Source organism: Camelus dromedarius, chromosome 5 (genome assembly GCF_036321535.1).
Source record: "Camelus dromedarius isolate mCamDro1 chromosome 5, mCamDro1.pat, whole genome shotgun sequence".
Lineage (NCBI taxonomy): Eukaryota > Metazoa > Chordata > Mammalia > Artiodactyla > Camelidae > Camelus > Camelus dromedarius.
Window position 1 is genome coordinate 22,900,635 of NC_087440.1, and position 22,859 is coordinate 22,923,493.

Consider the following 22,859-nt stretch of genomic DNA (forward strand, 5'->3'; position numbering starts at 1 on the left):
CCAGTTCAGCACTTGATTCTGCTGATTCTAGGCCTGGGCAATTTTGTCTGGTTTTCCTTGTTGAAAAATCCAAGTCCCATCCTTCAAGGCCCAACTCAACAGCCATCTCTCTGAAGCTTTCCCCAGTCTTTGCATTCTGAATTTTTCTGCATCCCTGGCACTCATTATCCCTGGATAATGTTTTTGGCACCCAGGCCAGTAACTGGCACAATGTAGCTGCTCAATAAATGTTTCTGAATAGTCCATATGGTCCTGCCATAAACAGTCCATATGGGACTGCCCAAGCGGTCCCTGCATTTTTAATCTCTCCTGTCCTCAGCCAGATGTTTATTTTGTTAAGTGTCCAAGCTCAGTTATGAAAGGGACATGAGGGTCCCTTTGGGTGTATTTGATCTGAACGTCACTCTGTAAAAATGTCAGACACACGTGTTCTCAAGCCTCGGGCAGCTTTGGGGCTGGAGTGTTCTTCTGACCCGCCTAGCAGGCGAGAGGATGTTTTGCCACCAAATGGCCCACTGGACGCTGCCAGCTGTGTCTAAAATCTCCCCGCCTCCTCCTTTTCCCCTCCCTTTACGGACGCGCCGAAATTATTCAACCCATTCCCTTGAAAGAGAAGACAAAAGTCACTTTGGCGCCCCCTATCTCCCTCCTATTAGGGAGGACTCAAGGACTCTCTAGAGTTTCCCGAGCCAGCGTTAGGAACCGAATCTGCGCGGGCGACGCGCCCCTATTGCGTTTCTGGTGGAGATCGGAATTTAGCTCGGCCCCTTGCAATGTCTCCAAGGGAAGGTTAGTACATTTGTGACCGTCCCTGGCAGCCGCCCAGCCCGGGACTTGGGACTCCACTCACCATTGGCCAGCCGCTGGTGTGACGCGCCGGAGGCGGGGCCTTATCAGCTGTTTGCGGGATGCCCGGAGCGGGCGTATTTTGGAAACAATACCGCGCGGTGCTGAGTGGCCTTCTCCCGCGCCGGTCCGCCGGCTACCGCCGCCGCCCCTACCCGCGTCTCCCGCTTCCCGCCAGTCCGGTGAGCGGCCGGGGGCCGGGAGGAGTTGGATCGCACCTCCTCGGGGAAGTGGGGAGAGGATCGCGCTGCGCATGGGGGCCCGGGAAGGGTTGGGCTTTAGGCTTCTGGGGTGACCATGGACTGGGGCGCTGGGGTGCGGGAACGGGGTGCAGAACCCACATCTAAGTGCGCTGCTCCATGAAGGAACTTGCGGGTAGTAGCATTTTAGACTCCAAGGAGTTGGGTCCATGTGGGCAGGGGAACCTGTGGTGCACTGCTGTGCAGACCTGGGCGCCCGAGAACGGCCTGGCCTCTGGATCTGACTTTGGGGTAGGACAGGGAGTTGTGGGACGTCCTGCATACCTGCGGAGTCTGAAGACTCCTCTTCTTAACAGCTGGGCTTTTTCCCTTTTTCCCTCCTTCCCAATTGAGTTTGGGCGCCAAGCCCCCGAGTGCTCGTCACGCTGGACCCTGGCGCGGAGCCCTGGCATCACGACTCGGAGGCCGAGACTCTCTCCTGGAGTCACCCAGGTCTGCTGTGTGTTGTGTGAGTGTGTGTGCGTTCCCAGATTTTCGCCCTTGTCAAGGTTCAGAATGTCTGGCTACTGCCTTCTCCTAGGAGGAGAAGTCTGAGTTCAGCATCCCTGTTAGAGTCCTTAGGGGCAGGGATGGCTCCAGTGGGCGTTAGGTCCGCTTGATGGGAGTACAGCCTTCCCTGGTAGTGCCCTTAGGAAGTGCCCTCCTCCTACCAGTTTGGACACCACCTCTTCAGCTCAGGGGAAGGGAAGAAGAGGGTCTCTTTACTGTATCCCAGTTTACACTTGACCTTGCCCAGCGCCCCTCCCCGGGGCTCCCAACTGCAGCAGAGCCACCTGCAGTTCTCGTGGAGAGTGGGAAGGGTCCCCCCAGACTTGCAGAGCCACACCCTCTGGCTGCACCTCCCCCACTGTCCAGTCCAGGCAACGGTTGAACTTTGGGGCTTTGCTGGGAGCGGGTGGGGGAGGTGATAGGCTTCAAAGGAAAACCCAAGACAATGACTCCTGCTTGTGATTGGCTTTGGAGGGCCCCATCTTAGGTTGGGATTGCCAGCTTTTAGAGAGGAGGTGGAAGGGCAGGAGGGAAGCCCCTGCCAGGTGACTGGCAGGACAGTACTTGGTCCTTTCAGCAGAAAACTTTGTTTCCTGGTACTGATAAGCTGGAGTTCTCTCACTCCCCTTTGGGAAACGCTACCCAAAGAACACCATGTGCCTGTTTTGCCATCCAAGTGTTCATCTTCTCGCTCTCCAGGGAAGAGGGCAGAGATAGGACCACAGGTAGCTCAAGGTCAGGATGGGATTGAAGGAGGATTGAAGCAAGCACCTCAGGGAGAGCTTGCATTTGAGAAAGCCAAAATTTCTTAATTTAACTGAGATTCCTTTAAATATTTGACCAACCCACAAACCATTTGGCTCGTTCTTCAGAGGCAAAAGACTGGGAGACAGAATTCCCAGGGCACCTCTAATTGAATCATGCAGTGACAAACATTGTCTCTCTGTATCTTTAGCCGTTCAGGTGGTTGCTGCTCTGGCTGTGCTGCCCCAGGGATCCTAAGGGGTTTCTGTGTGTATGTGGGGGGTTGGGTTGGGAGCCCAAGTCCAAGTTCAGACTTCCATCATCAGGTGGAGCAAGTGGAACTTCTTTATCACCAAGAAACTCATATCAACAACCTGAGTAGTTTAGGCAGAGAGTGAGGTCACAAGAGAGAGGGCTGAATTTCACTTCCTTCTGTGAGGCTGGTTGTACCAATCTCAGGTTCAGCGCTGGCAGGAATGGTCAGCTCTGGGGAAAGCTTTGAAGTTGGGGAGACCAGTGAGTAGACTGAGCTGGAGGAGGCGGGCCACTCTGTTGGATGCTGGACCTCCCCTTTAGGCTGAGCTGCAGCGGGAAGTCAGCTCTCCTCTGCTGAGAGGGCAGCTGCAATGACTAACTTGGGTTTCTCTCCCCTCTCTCTCCCAGGACACACTCTTAACCAGATCGTGGAGCCTGTTTGTTGTGTTGAGCAAGCAGAGGGGTGGAGACTAGTCTTGGGCGGGGCTTAGCAGGTTTGGAGGGAACCTGGCTGCCCTAGGATTGCTGGCTTTTGTTTTTGCTGCTAAGCCTGGAGCTCAGCTCAGACTGTGATGAGAACTTGGTGGTTACTCCTCAGGCCAGTGAATGAGTGTGTGTGTGTGTGTTGTGAGCACTGTGTGTACAGCCAGTCACAGCACCCTTTGCCCTCCCACAGCCACTCACAGAGGCTAGTCTTGTTGACATTTCTTCAGGTACCCTGCGTGCTTATAGCAGCTGACCATACCCCTGCTATTGCTTAGATTGAATAGCAGTCAAACTGCGTGACCGGGACCAGCCTGGGTCAGAAGAAGAGTCCAAGGGGAGGGTGGCTCTGAGTGGGTCCAGGGAAGAGGTGTGCAGAGTCCCAGGACAGTGAGGCAGCCCACATTCATGGACGGGTATCACTCTTGGCAGTGCTTTACCTCCCGGGTGGTCGGTCATCAATCCCTGACTCTACTTCTCCAGATAAGAAGAGGGAACAGGAAAGAAGGAAGGGGAGGGGAGTCCTTCCAGGTTTAGCCTGGGTGGGGGCTGCCTCCCGGATGCCTGCATTGCACCCTAACAGGGGAGATGGAGCCACCCCAGTGTGTGGAGGAGCTGGAGGATGATGTATTCCAGCCAGAGGATGGGGCGCCGGGGACCCAGCCCGGGAGCTTGCTCTCTGCTGACCTGTTTGCCCAGAGCCAGCTGGACTGCCCCCTCAGCCGTCTGCAGCTCTTCCCTCTCACCCACTGCTGTGGCCCCGGGCTTCGACACACCAGCCAGGAAGACAAAGCTACCCAGACTCTCAGTCCAGCCTCCCCGAGCCAGGGTGTCATGCTGCCTTGTGGGGTGACTGAGGAACCCCAGCGACTGTTTTATGGTGAGTGCTCTTAGCCTCAGGACTCCTCCCTTAGAGACTGGGGGAAAAGAGGGGACTTTCCCTCCCCAAACCTGCCCTTTGCTATTTCCTTCCCCAAATTGAACAGCAGGGGCTATTGAGTCCTCAATTCTCACCTGCTGCCTCTCTGCTTGTTACTGCTCCTCACTTGGGCTTCTCGGGCCCCAGGCAAGGGAGATTGCCTTGGTATTATTTCTGCTCTTTTGTTCCTTCCTGGTGGGACCCTTGGGTCCATGATGTCTCCTTAGGTTGGAAGAAGGGCACCTGGGCCTTGGCTTTTATATCCTGTGGCCCACTGAAGGACCCAGCCTTTTGTGTCCTAGTAGTGATGTTCCTTCTGTAAAGTGGCCAACATTGCCCTGGAGAAGGCTAGGGGATCTGTGACTCGCTGTTGACACTGAAGGGAAAAACCCAGCCTGTTCTGGGAGAGGAGGTTCCTGAAGGCAGAAGGTGGCCCCTAGTTGTCACTTGGGACTTTCTGTGCTTGGAAGGGGAACTGGAGAAAGAGGTTAGGCCTGCCTGGGCACAGTGCCAGCAAAGGGGCCGTTTCCAAAGCTCAATCAGACAAGACCCCTTCATTTGTGGGCTTAAATGGTTGGTTTTATGAGTAATGTGCCCTCCTCTGGCAAAAGGGCAGGGTTAGACACTCAGTCTGTTTTCTTCATTTAGCACAATAGCTTATGGGGGGAGGGGAAAGGTTCGGAGGCTATCTTGCTGTGTCTGATGGAGCAGATTGAGGAGACGCTGCAGTTATTCTCGGAGGGAGCTGCCCTGGAGGGCAATCCTGGCAAAGCCGTTCTGGCGGGATTCTGAAAAGATGGATAAGGCAGGCAGGCTGGGCGGGGAAGAGGAACAGAAGGGAACGGGCGGACGGGCGCCCCTAGCGGCAGCACTTGGTAAATGAGGAGCGCTGGTCTAGAGGTCTGGCCTGGGTTGGCCTCCAGAGAAGGACTCGGCTATTCTGTGGGTCTGAGTTCTTCTCTCCCTATTTTTTGTTCCACTGCCTAGAGTTTCAGGGCCTGAGACCAGCCCTCCTCTGCTGCATTAAAAAGTGAAGACACCTTTTGGTTTTCTCTTTCTCTGTCCCTTGCTTTGCTCAACCCAGGAATTCTGGAGAGCTGCCTCCAGTGCTTTTCCAGAGAAGAGCTTCAGCCTGCTACTGTTCCACGAATAATGAATAATGAATTGTGGTCAAGCATAGATTGGTAAATAAGGACCGAAGGTTAGCAAGTTCACCCACACTTATTACCTTTGCCATGGCCCTGCCAGCGAATAGAGGGCTGACAGGAAGGCTGGGACCATTCCCTTCTCTTCTCCCAGCATCACCTTTCATACACTTGGGCAGCAGGCAAGTCAGGCTGTCCACATATGGCAGAGTGCCCTGATAAAGGCAGGCAAACTTCCTCTCCCTTCTCATACTAGGGTCTCCCCTCTGCCCCAGGTCTTGGCCAGGAGTGGCAGGCATGGGGAGGATGGGGCGGTTGTGGAGAATGCTGAGATGTGGGCCCTCTGTCTTTGCAGGCAATGCTGGCTACCGGCTCCCCCTCCCTGCCGGTTTCCCTGCAGCCTTGCCCCTTGGTGAGCAGCCCCCTGAAGGGCAGTGGCAACATCGAGCAGAGGTACAGATTGCCCGAAAACTTCAATGCATTGCAGACCAGTTCCATCGGCTTCATATGCAGCAAGTAGGCATGGGGGCTTGGGGAGGGGGGTGAGTCTGCTGGGGCTGGGGGGCCAGGGCCTTCCACAGCAACTCTATCTCTGCCAGGCCCCAAGGATAAGGTCCCAGAGTTTTGGCCTCACACTGTTGTGATTCTCGTGGGCTGGGTGGGCCCGACTGGATGAGCAGTCTTGCCTTCACCTCTGAGATCCAAGTTGTTTATCTGCCCACTTGCAGCTCATGCCATGATCCCTCCTGGGCAACAGGATACCTTTCTGCAGCCTTGATTGATAGACGGTCTCTTCTTGAGGCCAGGGGTGGGAGGTTGTCCCTCACAGACCTAAGGGGAAGATTTTCAGGGTGCTGAGTAAAACCGGACAGTTGCCTGGCTGCAGTGCAGTGGGAAATGCGTAACCAAGGCCAGGACGGGCCTGAAGTCAGGGAAAGTGGTGGAACCGGTTGTAACCCGACACTTTCCAGCTGGGGAGGCCGCTCCTCATTGTCTCTGTCTGGGAACCAGGGCCTGGGACTCAGGAGTGTGTACCTCAGAGAGTCTCTCCAGACCAGTGGCCGGGCTCTCGTCCGGGTGCTTGGCTGGCAGCCTGGCACCAGCCCCGCCAGGGCGGAGCATCGCGTGTCAGTGGAGCATGTGGCAGAGCCCATCAACAAAGGCGGCGGCTGGCGGGCTCGTGCTGGAGGAGCCCTCCGTGCCGCAGGCTGGAGGCTGCCCTGCTCTGCAGCCTCTGTCTGGGCCGGCCCCCAGGCACTTAACCCTTCCTCTGGGCTGGCTTTCTGGATGGCTGCCAACTACTGAAGCGAAGGCACGCCACCTGGAAATGAATACATTCCCTACCCCAAGGACAGTGTCCCAGATCCAGTGGGCTGAGTGTGTGTGTCTATATCTGACTCTCTGTCAGGAAATCAAGAGAATAAATAATTCACTGTGATTGGGCAGACCCTGAGGTTAGATGGGGAACTTGAGGTGACCAAAGGAGAGCTGTTGGTAATAGAAGGTTTGACTTGAGGGCCGAACCATGGCCAGCACTAGGGGGAAGAGAAATTGACTTTGGGTTTCCTAGTAACAGGCCTTTGGGGGTTAGATATGGTGAATGCCTGTGCACAAGGGGTTCTGAGGGAAACCTGGGGCTAGACCTGGTCCTGGTGGCTCTTTCAGCCCCTCAGGAAGTGAGGGTGGCCCAATGCTTAGATCATAAGGCAGCTTGGCCGTCTTCTCTGGCTCTAAGCTCAAGCCCCTGTTCCCTCCTTTGATTGTTCTGTGGAAACTTGGCTTCGAGTTTCCCCTTCAGTCCATGTGTGGACTCACTCTGATTCTTGATTTCTCTCTTGGCCTTCGTCCTGCCCATTCACTCTACCCTGATTGTATAGGCTTGTGGTTGGGCTGAGCTCGCAGCTCCCAGTCCTGGGGCTGTAGCTGATGGAGGACACGGTGGCTGTGTGTCTCCTAGGCTTGTCTGCGGGACTCTCTAGAAGGCATTGCTTCATTCCCAATAGACCTGATCTTTCAACAGTTTCCCAGAATGTTTCCCCACCCACTGGTGAGCCCCTGTAGGCTGGGGAGCAGACCAGGAGGAGCCCACCACCCTAACTTGCCCAGGTATGCCCTGGCACTGGACTAGAACTTAGCCTAAGGCCCTTCCTTCCTGACTCAGTTCTGAACAGGAGAAGGTGGCCCTTATCCCCAGGTCTGACCCTGGTCTTAGCTGCTTGGCATCATTGACCCCAAGGCAGAGCTGTCTCTTTGAGGGCTTGGTTCAACTCTAGACAAGGTGCTGTCCTCTCAGTCCAAGGCTTCCAGCCTGTGAGGAGGAGGGGCAGATCCGCAGAGTTGGAAGGGAACTGGAGTCTCCCCTGCTCTGCACCTCACTCGCTACTGGCTCCTGACTTCCCTGTGCCCCTTACCTTCCTGTTCCTGCCAGCTACCTCCTCCTACCATGCAGTGGCAGGAGGCTGGCCTCTCTAGCTTCAAGCTGGTTTTCCCAAATCTTCCATTGTGAAGAGCCAGGCTTTTGGTCCACGAGAGTCCTCTCAGTTTTATCCCCTCCTCCCCACTCACCCTGCTCACTTCACTAGGAGCTCATCCTTGGGGGAAGGGCTGGTGGAGCACTGGCATAGGACCTTTCGGAAAAGCAGCTAGTTTTAAGAAGTGAGTCATTTTCTGAGCTTGATTAATATAAACTAATGTCTAAATATTTCATATCTACAAAATACTGTTGTCACTCATATATCCTTTATCTTTTATCTTCTTTCCCTATTCCTTTCCCTCATCTTTTTTTATTGACGTATAGTCAGTTTACAATGTTGTGTCAATTTCTGATGTACAGCATAATGTTTCAGTCATACATGTACACACATACATTCCTTTTCATATTCTTTTTCATTATAGGTTGCTACAAGATACTGAATATAGTTGCCTGTGCTACACCATATAAAGTTGCTTATCTATTTTATATGTAGTGCCTTTCCCTCATCTTTGCAGGCAGGGACACTGAAGCACTGGGACGGAAGAAATTCACAATTAAGTCTCTAGGCTTCAGATACAAGGTCAGAAGACCCAGGTTTGAATGCCACCTCTGCCACCTGCTAGCCCCTAGGGAGTCACTTGACCATGTGCAGCCTCTTTCTTCTTCTGTAAATTAGACCTAATGCCACAGAATCTTATTGTGGCATTAGGAACCTACGAAAGTTCCAGGCACAATAGGTATTCTTTAATGCTTATTTCCTTCAGTCTCTCTATAATTCAGATTATCCCCCACATTTGTCCTTGTCAGCTTACAGGGCATTTGACACCCCACTTGTCAAACTGTTCCCTGAGCAAAGCTGCCTCCCCTGGCTCCCTGCCAATGTCCAGGGAAATTGGTGTCCAAGCTGTTCAGTTGTGGGCCTTGGCTTTGTACATTTCTGCTCAGAGAATAGTGGTCAGTCTCCAGCATGGTAGGCTGAATTTAGATAACCAAGAAAGATGACCCAAGAGGCAGTAAGAGGGTTGAAGGGGCCTGGCTATCTCCTCTCTCCTCAGGTCTGGGATGGTGTTTCAGGGCCAGACAGTGGCAATGGGCCCCTGAGTCCTGTAGGGAATGTGAGATCCTGCCTTTTGTGCCTGATTAGGGACCTCTTATTCCTTTTCTGTATCAGGGGAAGCCTTCTCCCTAGGAGATGTGGAGCACAGGGAGAGCTGTGATGATGGGGTGGTGCATTGTAGGATGGCCTTATGGCAAACTGAATGCATCAGCATGATCCTAGAGGCAGCATGCTCCAAATTCCCCCTGGTTCTGGTTTTTTCAGACCATAAGCCCTCCCAGCATGTTTCTCAAGGAGCATGTGGGGTGGAGGTCTAGCCTGGTTACCTGAGTGATCCATTCAAGGTGGCTTCTCTGGACCGACGGGCAAGGAATTGGAGGTAGAAGATGAGTGTCAGTGAGGTGCTTGCTATCAGTGCTTTGGGTCTCCAAAGCAGCAAGAGAGCTGGAGGCCGAGCAAGTAGAGGTAAAAGCCTTTCCACACATGGTCACCTACGCCACCTTCCTTTGGCTGGGTCAGGAGTGAAATGTTACCCTCTTTGTGCCTCTGTGAGCTGTCCAGTTGTGACAAGTGACCTCTGGTGGTCTGCTGACCATGGCCTACCTTGTCTTGGGCTCTGTGAGGATGCCCTGGTGTTTCTTGTCTGTCCAGCTTCTACTGGGAAAATAGTGGCACGGGTTTGCTTCCTCCCTGAGCTCAAGGGCTGTTCTGGCCAGAATTTGAGTCCCAGCTTCTTTCCAGTCCTCCTGCCATGGTCTCTCCTGCCTTGAGCTGAAGAATGGGCAGAAGCTGGTGCCCTTCCCCTTACGAAAGTCTTCTATCTCAATGGCACCATCTTGAAATTTGTGGGGTATTCCTGGGCAATGTTAAGATGCCAAGAATCCTCCAAAGAAAAGTAGCTACTGTGGACTGTTGAGTGAATAAAGATACAGGAGGGTTGGAATTCTTCATGTTGGAAATGGCTTTTTCACTTGGACCAGTAGTGGCTCCATTCAGAACAGTCAGATTTGAAAATTCCCTGAATAGTAATTAGACTTTCTGGAAAATGAATTCTGAGCCAAAATTTCAGCCACTCAGTTGAACTCATCTTTAGTTGCAGTATCACAGAAAGAATCCTAGACTTAGAGGCAGATTTGGGTTCAAGTCCCAGCTCTGTCACTTAGGAGTTCTGTGTTCATAGGCAAATCATTTAACTTCTCTGAGCCTCGGTTACTCATACTTACCTTGCAGAATTGGTGTGAGAGCCCTTTGGAAATGGTAATATGTGTAATTAATTGATGTGTGGACTTTTGTAAATGGGTTAGAAGATGCTTTTAGGATTTTACTTGGACCTGGCTTTATAGTTCTTGGGGGGCTCTTTTGGAAGTTGTACCCGAAGTGGTGTCTGCGTGGTTTATTAACTAGCAGCTTCTCTGCCAGCAGCCTGGATCCTTTGTTCAGGGAGCCCCGTACTACTACTTCCTGACCCTTTGGGATGCTCTCCTTGTTGGCGAGTTGTTTTCTGGAGCTCAGACTGTGGCTATTGAGGTTGTTCAGGCCCTAGGTGGGGCAGCCCTGGGCAGGAGACCCAGAGATTTGCTCTAGAGTAAAAAGGGTCCCAGAAGTAGATGGTTCCACTTTGGACAGTGCCCGGGGAAAAGCGAGGCTGGGGGAGGGGCTGTCGAGAGCGCTGTGCGTGAGAGCCAGTGCCGGGGCTGGGGGCCCTGTGTTTGCTCTGTGGCTGGCTCTGTTTATATCGCTCGCTATATTTAGCTTCTGAGTCATCAGCGTGGCTGACTAGAGCCGAGTTCCCCACACAACTCTGCACCTGACTACTCTCTCTTCCAGGAGAAGGGCCTTGTAGTTCCGGACAGTTCATTCCCTCCCCGCCAAGGCAAGCCATGGGGATAGGGTTGGCTTTTGTTTTTATTTTCCTTCGAGTGGGGGTGGGGTGGGGGTGAGGTGGAGGGGTGGGAATGTGGGGGAATGGGAGGGAGGGGGAGGCACTAGGAAAGAAGGATAAAGAAAAACGTCTGGTTTGCCTTTTGATCTGTGTCTGGCAACCAAGAGGGCATGTTCCATGACCAGTACAAGAACAGCCAGTGTGGGGAGGAGGGTTGGGCTTCCGTGCTCAGCCTGCTTTGTCCTGTCCAGGGACTGGCCCCAGGCGGGATGAGAACAGCCAGCTGCAAAGGCCCCAGGTTGGGAGTGAGAGCCTTGGGGGTCCTTCTCCACAGCCTTGTAGACCCACAGTAGACCTGCCCCCTCCTCAGTCCCTTGTCTGCCTTACTTTTGACCAGAGAGCACACACCCCTGTTGCTCCCTGAGTTCTTAAGAAATTGCCCAGTAGTTTGATGGATCTGTTCTCAGACTCTGGGAGACAGCTATCCCCCGGGAAAGCTGGGTGAGGGCCTCAGCACTTCCTACCTCCAGGCCACGGAGGTGCAGCACAAGGCTCTGGAGACATGGGTGGCACACACAGCCCTTTCCCCCCACCCCTAGACCTTGGTGGCTGAAGCCAGTGGTCTCTAGTTATGTTAGAGGAAGCCCTCCTGTCTTCCACTGAGAACCAGCCGAGCCCAGGCTGCCCTTTCTTCCTTGGAGAAGTGATCTGTGTTGCCATGGTGGCAGCTGGTGGCTTCAGCGTCCTCTGAGCGCTGCTGGCTAGGCTGAGGAACCTCTTCGCAAGGAGTATTTTTTTCCTTTTCCGTTTTGCCACGTTGCTCATTCCTTAGGTGTCTGGGTCAAAAGCCATCTGGGGCAGTGGGCCCACGGGGCCCAAGGGACTGTCCCATGGGTTTCAGAATCCCTTACCCAGCTCAGCAGCCTGGAATTCTGAGCCCAGTGGTCTCTGGCTGCCATGGCCCATCTCAAAGTGAAGTCAGGGATTTCCCCAGGTCTCCCTGAGTTTGCTTAAAAGGTAGCACCCCTGGGGTGGGTGCCCTGAGCTGAGGGTGTTGAGAGAAGTGCCCAGCGAAGTGGAGTTGGGCCCAGGTTTTCCTTGTCCTCACCGGGAAGGGGTAAGCTGACGGTGCAGCCACTGACCCGATGCTTTACATATATTTTTCTCATTTAATCAGCACAGCAACCTTGGACTTCTAGACTCCATGATCCCCATTTTGTAGGAAGCTGGGGCTGGGAGAAGTGAGATAACATGCCCAAGTTACACCGTAAGTGGCCAAGCTGGGAGCCGTACTGATCTGATTGATCCTAAAACCGTGGTCCTCCATCACCCATCCCTGTTCCTCAGCCTAGAAAGTGAGAATATGATGGAGCTCCTGTTACTGCCCTGACCTGGCTCTGCCTCCTGTGAAACAGTTCTGTGTTCTTGTGTTTCTCCCCTTCAGATAGTAAAATAATGGAGCATACATCTTGCTCATCTTTCTGTCCTTAGCTCAGTTCGGTGCCTGATAAAAGCTTGCTGAATCCAACAGAAACATCCTCCCAACTTCTTTCCCATGGGATTTTCCTGAATTCTCTCTTAGCTCTGTCTTCCTGTTCTCAATGGAAAGGCTCTGTCCTTCAGCCCCACTGTGGTGGGTTTAGAGTAGGAAGGAGGAAGGGAAGAGGTGGGAAAACATCACTTTATAGAGAGTGTATCCCCCTGTAAAGCAGAGTATATACAATTCTGCATTTTAAAGGAACTGCACATGGTTTCAGAAAATGATCTGAAGTTATAATTTCAGACCAATTTTAGCTTTATTTCTTTTTGATCTTCAGTTAGCTCTGCCTCCTGAAAGGTTTATTTTTTCTGGTCCACAGCATCCTTACTAAATAGTTAATGATCTGGAAACAATTTCTTTAAACATACTAGGGGAGCAGTTAAGTGGCGATTCCCTTTGAAAAGCTAATACTATTTTTATAATGTGAATAAACACACAGTAATATTTTAGTGAAAGAACATAGTACTGGAGTCAGAAGTCAGGGGTCTGAATCACTTCCCTCGCAACTAACTTGCTTGGGGTAACTTTTCTAAGCCTTTGCTTCCCCACCTGTAAAATGGGATTGACAATAAGACCTGTCCGTCCTATGGCTCAGACCTTTGTGAAGAGCAAAAGAGACGACAGAAAAGCACTGTGTTCTAAGCATAAGACATTATAAATTGCTGTCTGTTTGGTCAGTTTGCATTTTGTGTGTTAGGGTCTTTTAAATCGGGGCTACCTTTTAGCTGTGCTTCTTTCTCTAATTCTTTGGGGTGAATTAGCTCCAGCTGGAGCATCTGATACACTGGTGACACGCAGAGTCCCCAGAGGGTGTGAACTGGATCCGAAGAGGGAGAGGCAGAGGGAGATTCTTATCTGGGGAGGGCAGGGAACACTCTTTGTGCTTAGGGCAGAGGCCATGTGGGATGAAACAGAGTTTGATTTGTGTAATCCAACCTCGTCAGAAACCACAGCAGCTCTTTTTTTGGCAGGGGGGCAGGGAGCCTTTTACTAGCTGGGCCTCTCTGTAGGCATGAGGCTGACCCTATCATATCAAGTACATCTTTAGACCTGGCCAGACATCAGTTGTTCCTGGTCTCAGACAAGCGAGTTATCTTGCAAGGCTGACTTTTCTGTAGTCGGTCCATTGTGCTTGCTGAACACCTACTATGTGCCCTACATGTTCCCTGTTGTACAGGACGAATGACCGGGTGCGTTCAGTCTCGGTGCCTTGCACACAGTAGGGGTGACTTGAATGCTTGTCAACTGACTGCCTTCATGAATCCCCCAATCACAGAAAGTGGGATGGAAGGAAGAACCCTAGGTCTCTTATGCCTGGTTATACTCTCTCAACTGAAAAGAATGTTTTTACCCTTGACTTCTTCCCTCAGAGTTTTCACTTCTGTTCTTTCCTTTCATATCTTGGTCCTCCCCTCTCTGAATTTGAGAGCTTTGGTGTAAGCTTCTGTCATTTTATGACCCATTTTATTATTAGACAGAATAACATTCAGTCATGTTAGTTTCTTCCTTCATTTTTTTGTTTGTTTGTTTGTTTTTTAAATGAAGGTACCAGAGATTGAACCCAAGACCTTGAGCAGGCTAAGCATGTGCTCTACCACTGAGCTATACCCTCCCCACTGGTGTAAGCCTAAATCCCCATCAGCTTCCCATCTCCTGACCCCCAGTCTCCTATCCCTGAGGGCCTCCTGGCTGTACATCCCAGGAACCCCCACTCTTTGCAGGTTGCCAAACTTTGAGGGGCCCCACGCCAGTCTGGAGAGCTGGGCCTTGCACCAGGGGTTTGCCCTGGCTGGGCTCAGGTCCTGTGCTGGCTGCTGTGCCAGGTGTCTGAGACCCAGAGGCCAAGCGTACTCTTCCCTGGCCCCCCATCCTTCTCCCCCTCTCCCCCACACTCTCTCCTGGAAGGATCCGTGTGCTCTGGTGCTTTGGTATCTTTGTGTCCTTCATCCTGTTTGGTGAATGTTGATTTCCTTCCTCCTTACTGTTTCTCTCCCTGGCCTCCCTTCAAGTCCTCTTTCTTCCCTTTCTAGTCAGGCCCCTTTGTTTAATTTTTTAAAAATACGTTATTTATTGTTGTGCCTCATAATCAAGGCATTCTTTGATTCTCTTGGTAGGTGGCAGTTTGGTTTCCTTTCAGAGAAGGGCCTTTTGAGGGCTGCCCTGTGGCAGGATAAGGCTGAGTGGGATACGTGTGGCATCCTTTCTTGCTCACGGCCAGGGCTCCTGGGGCAATAGATGGTGTCCCAGGCCTCTTGTTGCTCTTGTGGCTGCCACGGTGGCCAGCTTAACCCTGTCCTAGGCAGCCTGTTCTCCAGGCCCACCCAGACCCTCTGCCAGGCTGACTGGATTCATTTGTTGGAGCTCTGGGTTGTAATCCTGAAGGTCATTGTGGATGGCAAACTCCAAGTCACCACAGTTTAGGGTTGGAAAGCACCTTAGTGGTTTCCAAATGCCTGTCTGTGGCCTGGCTGCCTTCAAACCACCTCGGCAGGGTTTACCTCCGGCGTGGCCAAGTCATCATTCGGGTGGGAAGAGATTGAAAGAGATCGAAGAAAATACCAACTCATGAAGTGTTTTCTTCCAGGCTATCAGATTGCAAGTGATTTTATTTTCTTCTCTCTAATTTCTGGTATTTTCCAATTTTTCTACAGTTAGCATGTCTGACTTTTATGACTAAAAGTTACAATAAATGTTACTTGTGATTTTAAAAGGTGTCGCTTAGGGAGCTTTTCAGTATACACATTCTTGGGCCCCTTCCTTGAGTTGGTCTGGGTGGGACTGGGGACTTTGTATTCACAATAGCACCTCAGTAGATTCTGTGACACAGTCAGGTGTGGGAGCCACTGGCCTAATACCACACCTGCACTTCATTTATAAGAAAAGTGAGGACTCGGGCTGGTGGGAGACCCCAGCCTATCAGGTCCTCTGATTCCTGGCCCAGGGAGCCATCTACTGCTCAGAGTTCCTTCCTTGCTGATTCAGGAGTCCCGAGGCCTGTCACAAGCAGAGGCACAGAACCTAGGTCCTTCCTGAGTGTGGTACCATGTGCACCTAGGCCGGTCTGTGTCTCCCAGCAAGACAACAGTCTGGCTCACAATTGCTTCCAAATGATTGGAGTGGGTGTGCATCCTTCCCTCATCCCCAGAGACCTCAGAGCCCAGCAAGTTACCCAGGCAGCAAGTGGCCTCCATTAGGGGAATTGGGGGAGAAACTGAGCCCTACAGAGATGGAATTGGTCCAGGCCCCAAATCATAGAATTGTGATCTCCCTTCTTGGGCCCTTGAGCTTCTTTAGAGATGATTTAGAGAAGAGGAAGCTAGAGGGTCTGCTCTGGTAGAAAGAAGGTATATGGTGGCACTCGGAGCATAGTGATAATGGGTAAGGACATTGCTCGAGGGCCACGTGGTCTGGATTTACCCAGTCCCAGCCATTACTAGCTCTGTGGCCAAGTTACCTAACTCTTTCAATGATCTCATCTATAAAATGGGCGTGATAATATATGCCTACCTCATAGGGTTGTTGAGAGGACCGAAGGAGTTTAACACATCTCGAGCAGTGCTGCCATACTCCAATGTATCTCAGAGTCACCTGGGATCTTGTTAAGAATGCACATTCTGATTCAGTAGGTCTGCATTTGTAATAAGCTCCCAGCCGATGCTGTAGCTGCTGGTCCACAGACCACACTTTAAGAAGCAAGGATGTAAAACATTCAGAACCCGGCACACTCAAGTTACAGTTACTGTTAGGATCATGGTTGTTATTGTTACTCTGCCTTTTCAAACAGGCACCTGAGGAGCCTCAGAATTCCAGCTGACTGGCCTCTCCAGAAAAATCTTCCTGGATTTTCCTCCTGTTCCACCCCATGACCTTTGCACCTGTCCCGGGCAGCAGCTGGGGAGGGGAAGCAGGAGGAGGGGGTGCTCTGCCCAGCTGCTGCAGGAGGCCTGAGTCTTCAGGTTTGCAGCTGAGTCCATTTTCACGCTGCTTTACTCTAACCAGATTTTGTTAAGCCGGGTGTGTTTCCTCTTTTTTACTCGTCTTTGTTTACAAAATACAAGGAAGCCATCAGTCTCCCCAGTCACTGTCTGCCAGGCCTCCTCTGGCACACCCCTTCTCCTCCCAGCAGGAGCCGTGCCTCCAACTTTCTGGGTTGTTTTCCAGTCTCCCCTTCTGCCAGGGAAAGACGGACGCTCTTGCCATAGATGTGGGCATGGGGTGGGAGACAATCTATGACAGGGCAGCCTGACATCTCACCTCTCTTTGTGGCCTCAGGCAGGGTGACAGGGGCCCCACAACCTGCACAGTTGCCTGGGGACAGGTCAGCTAGGCCAGGGCCGGGGGTACCTGTGCAGCTCTAGGCATCCAGGAGCCCCCGGCTCACTTTCCAGTCCTGCCTCTGACTTAATATAGCCTCTTCTAATCTGACTAGGAGCTGCCTGGTAGGGGCCTGGGCGTGGTTAAAGACAGCAGGGGCTCCAGCCCCCCACCCCTCCCCGTACTTCACATCAGCGTGCTTGCTGCCTGGGCCACCACAGCAATCCAAGTTCAGCCTCCTTGCTGGCTCCTTTTTGCACACTAGGTTTTTATCCCCCTGTCCACTGAGAACCCTGTGGACAAGGCCCAAGCCCAGTTCTCCTGCCCTGGCGGACAAAGAGAGAACAAAGACTGCCTCTTGCAGCACCCCTCAGGCGCCCCTCCCCTCCCCGGGCCTCTGCTGGCCCCTGGGAAATGGTACCTGTGTGGGCGGGGCACCAGCCACAATCCTGTGAGCCACTGACCCCTGACCTTTGCCCCCAGCTTCCCTGCCTGACAGTAGGACCTGGGATAACCTCCAGAGAGTAGTGTGCATTCTTTGTTTTTGTTTTGTTTTCAAGTACGTTCTTGCTTAACGTTTAATTGGCTCCAGTCAGTAGGAAAGCGCTCCAAGAGGGATTATTTATGGCTTACTGTCAAGAGCAGCTATAAAAAGGGCAGCGCGGAGCTGGAGATGCTGGGAAGGGAGAGAGGGCGGGCGCACAAGTGTGTGTGTGTGTCTGTGTCTGTGTGTGTGCGTGTTTGCACTGGATGAAATCAGTTTTTTGCTGCCTCAGCAGTGTGGTTTAAATTGAAGATTAACCCTTTGACCTTCACAGTGTCAAATCACTTGCAGATGGAGGCCCCCCCCTTGTTCTCTGTGTTACTTTGGAGTTGGGGGAGAGAGGGGGGCACTTCTTCTCTTTCTTTCTGAAGAAAGTTTGTTGTTCAGGCTGCTGAGGTTTGAGGGGCTCAGGAGCCAATCTGATTAAAAGCAGCACTTGGCTAAACTCTGGAAAATCCTGCAAGCAGGGGAAAAAGTTTAATCCTCTTGTGCACAGTGCATAAAGAGCCGGGTCTTTTCTTTTTAATGTTCAAACTGCAATTGTTTTTGGAGAACTCCAACTATCTCCCCCTCATTGCCACTTCTCTAGTCCTGCTCCCCCCGCCCCCCCGTTGGCTGTACTGATGGGATTAAAGTGCCGCCTGGAGATGTGTAGATCTGAACTTTTATTGGAAATGATAAGGAGTCGTCTCAGGCTGTGTTTAGGAGTTGCGTTGATTTTTTTTTTTCCTTTTAGCACCAGCAGAACAGAAATCGCATGTGGTGGCAGATCCTCCTCTTCCTGCACAACCTCGCTTTGAATGGAGATGAGAACAGAAATGGGGCAGGTCCCAGGTGAGGCTGGGCTGCCCTCTTCACCTGGGGCACCACGGAAGGACATCGGCGAGGACGGACACTGTCTTGTGAAGTTGTTGTTGTTGTTTTGTGTTTTTATTTTAAAAATTTCTGTGTACATAAGACATATCCAGGCCGGACCTCTTTCCCTGTTCAGGGCCTTGACCAGGAATGGGGACCTTTGTCAAACACTGTTGAAGTAGAGGCTGATGTGTCCATGATGTGGGACCTCTCAAGTGCTTGGAGAAGTAGATCCTTAAGTCATCAGTTGTTGAAGATGACGAGGTAGTGATGTTCTCCGGTGAGTGGACTGTAGTTTTCCCACAGGAACTTGGTAAAGAAATAGGAGACTGGATTAGACTCCTGGTTCCACCAAACCTTTCAGCTTTCCACCGTGGATGAGGCCCAGATTCGATGGTCACACTGCTTTAACCCCCCAGGGCCTCAGCCAGGGGCTTTCCAGCCGCACACGGCAACTTCACCAGGCCGGTCAGCCAGCCGTGTCTGGGTTCTCAGTGGGCCCAGCCATCGCCCACCCCAAGGGCTCAGGGATTCTTGCCCGGTCCCTGTCATCTCCAGCAGACCTCAGGGAGGGTTGGGTTTCTCCAAGGACCCCTCAAATGTGCCGCAAAAATGAACCAAACTTCTGGGTAGACTTGGTTCCACTTGGAAGCCTCAGGATTGGTCCTCAGGTGCAGAACCACTGCCACCTCTGGCTGCCTGGGACTGGCTGGGTGTCAACCGTGGATGAGCCACATAGCCAATCAACGTGCTGTCGCAGCAGCTTGTGCCTTGGTCAGCTCTTCTTGCAAAAGACACAGCCAGCAGACTGCATTCCACCCCCCAACCTCAGCACTCTAGGGCTTGAAGGGACAGGATTGCAGTGGCACCGGGAAACATGGTGGCCATCCCACCTACAAGAGTTGGCCCTAGAAGAGCCCAGACCCCTCGGTTTCCTTGGAAACCACATACCTCCTCCCCTTTATCCCCACTCCTTTTTCATACCTGGTGGGATACAGGAAGAAGCCAGCACAGTGGCTTTGTCAGCTGAAACGTGTCTTTTAGAGTAACAGACAATGATTAGAGTGCGGAACTGTCAAAGCCGGGTACACATTTCCTGTCTTCCTTCAGCTCCCAGCCTGGCCAGAAAGGTGTGCTCTGGGACTCAGCAGGATCACAGCTGCCTCTGAACTTCTTCCCTTCTCTCCTTGCTGTGGCACTAATGGAGAGGATTTAAAGCAGCCAGTCTGGCAGCCCTGAGAACAGACACAGGGAATCTAAAAAGACAGGGTTTCTAGATGTTAACTAGACACCCCAAAATTAAGTTATCATTTTTGCATATGTAAGAAAAAGTTAACATTGGTGCTTAACAGTGAAGCAAGACCCGAAGAAAAGATGGCTTCCCTGGACAGAGAAGACCCCAGGGCTACCCAAGGAAATTGGAGGAGTCCAGAGTAGTCTCTCAAATTGGAACAAGCCCAAGCTCCTCTAATTCTGCAGAGAGGAGGTCTTTGTCACTGTTGAAGGACACGTTGATCTTCTGGATACACGGTCAGGCAGGTTTTTCACTGCACAAGGGCACCTGCAGCGGAAGCTAATGAAAACTAGAATCCAGCCCATGCTCTGCTCACTAAGCTGTATGCCATAGTGTAGGGCTGTGTCTACTCACAGGAGGGGGTGCCTTTCCTTATTTGCACAAAGGTGCCCTATGAGCTCACGGTGGCTCATAGGAGAGGGACTTCAAACTGTTTATAAGCCTTTGTTTTGTTCTGCTTGGGTGTTCTGGAGATATTACCTATTCTTGGCCAGAATTATAGTCTCAGGGTGTGCACCATGGTTTGTCTGCTAAAAAGGTGGGTTCCTACTTTTAAGAAGGAACGCAGGGGACAGACGTGAAGACTGGCACTGGGATACACGGACCATTGTGACATCCATCCTTCCCTGTGTATCTCCACACTGTTCCTTGATGTGCATAGAATGTGTGTTGTTTTTCCCTCTCCTGGACCAAGGCTCTGATGGGCAGGCTGCTGGTATGTGCTTGAGTGGCACAGATAAGAAAACTAGGATTATTTCTACCAGTGACTTTTATCCCCTCCTAGTGGGCCCTTCCACCTGAGCTGAGTGAGAGAGCAAATAAATGGTCCAGGCCTTGGTGCTGAGGCAAAGCCATCAGCCTCAGAGACTGTGCCAGGCCGGGCGGGATGTTATGTGGCCTGTCCTGACAACTGAGCCCAGAGTTTGACAAGCTCGCCTGATCATGGAGCCTGGAGCCTGGAGCCTGGTGGAGTCTGGTCTGAATGCACTGTCTCCATCTTCTGTGAAACCAGGAACTAACTGACTATCCTAAGCAAGCCAGGGCACAGTGTAAAAAACGCCCCTCCTTCCCCCTCCCCCTAGAACCCGAGAGGTAGCTGGCTATTTATAATTGGCCTAGTGATCTAGACTGGCCCCTCCCCCTCTGCCTGGTAAGTTGGTCTGAACATTCCTCAAGTCCAACCTCAGGAGACACATCCCTCCTCCTGGGCTCCTTCTCCCCATCCCCCACCTCCAGGAGCTTGGCTGTCTCTCATTTAGGGGGTGGAGAATCAGATTTAGAGGGAGGGAGAGTCTGACCTGGCTCCTGACCTGTAACCAGCTGACAACTTGTGGAGCTTTTGTGGTTTGCTGCTGGGGGGCTGCGGGGGCGGAACTGGAAACCTCCCTCCCTGGGGAAGGAATGGCCTGGAGGAAGGGAAAACTGATATTCAGGGTCAAAACAGCCCTTCTAATTCAGAACCCCAGAATAGGGTTTTCTGGAAGCCCCTCAGGCCAGGTGTCTGACTCCCCCAGCAAGTTAGAGGACTCAGCTGGGCCTTTCTGCATTTGCCTGCTTCCAAGTCTGGGCTGCTGGAGAGCTGTCCCTGTGGTCTTTTCCTGCTCAGTCTGAGACAGGAAAAAAGATCACCCTTCCCAGTGCCCTCCACGAGCCCCTAGGGAAGTGGGTCTGTGTGGGGAGCTTCTGTGGCAGGTGTGTTCTGAGTGCTCGGAGGGGCCCAGCATACTTGTCTCTGTCCCCAGCGGCCCAGCCCCATCCAAGGGTGGGTCTGGCCTGGGCATGGCAGGCAAGGGATTGTTTGGGATGATCCAGCCTGAGCTTCCATTGGAGTCTGAAGAGCCACTGTGACTGTCCTGGGCAGCCAGGAGCATGCTGAGAGCTTGAGACTTGTCTCATTTGAGGGACTTGATGAAGTGTGGTGGGGAGATTGGAGGGGAGGAAAAGCAGGCATTTCAGCGGGCTCGCTGAGCTTCTGCATATCAGTGCTGCAGCCCAGGCTGGAGGAAGCTGCAGGGTCCCTCTGTGTGTAGGCAGGGACACCTTGGTGAGAGACTACCCTGGCCGAATTTCTTCCAGGAAGGAGTTAACCCACAAGCCTATGAAGCCTCCTGGGGACACCGTGAGCAGTGGTTGAGACTTTGAGCCCAGAGGGAATAGCAGAGAAAGAGTGCTCTCTATAGATGCTCCAGCCTCTTGGGCTGAAGGTGCTTGGAGCCCTGCAGGCTCCTGTCTGCCCTGCTCCTCTCTCTGCACGGGAAGCTAGCAGTGCCTCTGCCTGCTCTGTGAGCATCGCCCAGCGGCCTGCCCCATCCCTGGGTCCCTGGATCCGCAGGGGCTGTTGGGGGAGACCCAGTGAGAATGTAGCATTTTGTCCATCCCCAGTTAGCCGTCCTGGGTTCTAGGCACTCTGCCTGTGGGAGAGGCAACGAAAGAGAGGGCGGGGTTGGGGACCCGTTGATTTTAAACCTGTACAGAATATTTGGCTTTATGTTTTTCACATGCATATTTGTGTGTGTATCTTTTCCCTCATCAATTGGTACTATTTTTAATAAAACCATTTAAAGCAAAGCTAGTCTGTCTTTGTCAAGGAGCAGTAAACATGCAAAGGGATCTGTTAGGGGGTTAGAGACTCCTGATTTGCTTCTTGGCTGCCCTCCTGAGTTTCCCCGCAAGGCCCCTGGCTTTTGTTAGGACTTTCTTTCCCCTTTTGGGGTTTTGAAGAGCCATTCTAACCACACAGTAAGCAGCATTGCAGAGACCCCATGAGATGGGAAAACACAGGTGTTAGATTCAGACCTTGATTTGGATCCGGTTCCAGCGTCCATCAGCTGAATGATCATAGACAAGTTGTATAACTTCTCTGAGCCTTGAGTTCTTCCATGTGTAAATTAAGCTGTGCCTGCCTCGCAGGACTAAAGGGAGTGCGTACAAAGGACCCACCCATGGCCGGCCCTCAGCAGCCTCAGTGACAGTGCCCTGGCGGCCCCTCTGCACAGCCCTCAGCCCTTGTCAAGATGGGCTTCGCTTTCCTTTTTATCAAGGTAGCAACTCAGGAAGCAGGCTAGTTGTTGGGGGACTTCCTGGCTTGTCTTTGTGGATTAATAATGTGTCTGACTCAAAGGGGTAATTTAAAGTGTTTGATGGAGTTCTAAAAATTCTGGGGCAAAAACCACTCCAGGTCCTACCAGCAGTAAGCTGTGAGTCCAGGGGCCTTGTCTGTGCTGGGCTCCGGGGATCTGAGATGCTGTCGGCTCTCTGAGGACCAGCCCTGGACTCTGGTTCCTTTCCTCCCGGAGAGTGGGGGCTTGAAGTGACGTCAGTAGTCTTGTCTAAGCTCTTCATTTGGTGGATGAGAAAACAGGCCCAGAAAGGGGGTGAAGTTTTCTCTTTGGGCTTTCTAAATAGCTGAGTCAGTCGGAAGGGGGCTCACCCCATCCATCTTGGTTTCCATTTGGAAATTGCAGTGTTCTTGCCCAGATCTGTGGGGAAGCCAAAACTTGTCTATTTTTAATGCCAAATAACTGCCTCCTCTCCTGTAAAACATGGCACTTCTAACCATTCTATATTTGGACAGAGAGGTTTATTTTTACTGGAGCATGGTGGGAGTGGGGCCGGGTGCCACGTCCGGATGTTATTCTACATTTCACGTGCCGGCTTGTAGTTGAGCCCATGAAGCAGCTCCTCTGAGGTTCTGGGGGAATTAAGTGATTGTGATAGTAACGACTTTCTTTCAAGTCATTGGCCCCTGCTTTGGGTGAG

The 22,859-nt window shown here is 52.1% G+C and overlaps 1 protein-coding gene across 5 annotated transcripts; it reads left to right on the top strand.

Annotated features, from left to right (window-relative positions):
• Nucleotides 1-890: 890 nt before the first annotated feature.
• Nucleotides 891-21,668, top strand: BMF (Bcl2 modifying factor). 5 transcript variants are annotated; one of them, XM_064485743.1, is made up of 5 exons: nt 891-1,028; nt 1,403-1,538; nt 3,003-3,957; nt 5,497-5,657; nt 17,688-21,668. In XM_064485743.1, the coding sequence occupies exons 3-5, from the start codon at nt 3,666-3,668 to the stop codon at nt 17,787-17,789; spliced, it is 555 nt and encodes a 184-aa protein (XP_064341813.1). In that variant the 5' UTR covers nt 891-1,028; nt 1,403-1,538; nt 3,003-3,665; the 3' UTR covers nt 17,790-21,668. The 5 variants fall into 5 exon arrangements, with proteins under 5 accessions (XP_064341813.1, XP_064341814.1, XP_031309174.2 ...); XM_064485744.1 differs by having other exon boundaries at nt 3,561-3,957; XM_031453314.2 differs by having other exon boundaries at nt 3,661-3,957.
• Nucleotides 21,669-22,859: the final 1,191 nt, after the last annotated feature.

Bases quoted from the DNA above. Each gene is read 5' to 3' on its own strand.
- BMF (XM_064485743.1), top strand. From the start codon at position 3,666: ATGGAGCCACCCCAGTGTGTGGAGGAGCTGGAGGATGATGTATTCCAG. The intron at 3,958-5,496 runs GTGAGTGCTCTT...CTGTCTTTGCAG, and splicing joins ACCCCAGCGACTGTTTTATG to GCAATGCTGGCTACCGGCTC. The intron at 5,658-17,687 runs GTAGGCATGGGG...TTTTCCTTTTAG, and splicing joins ATCGGCTTCATATGCAGCAA to CACCAGCAGAACAGAAATCG.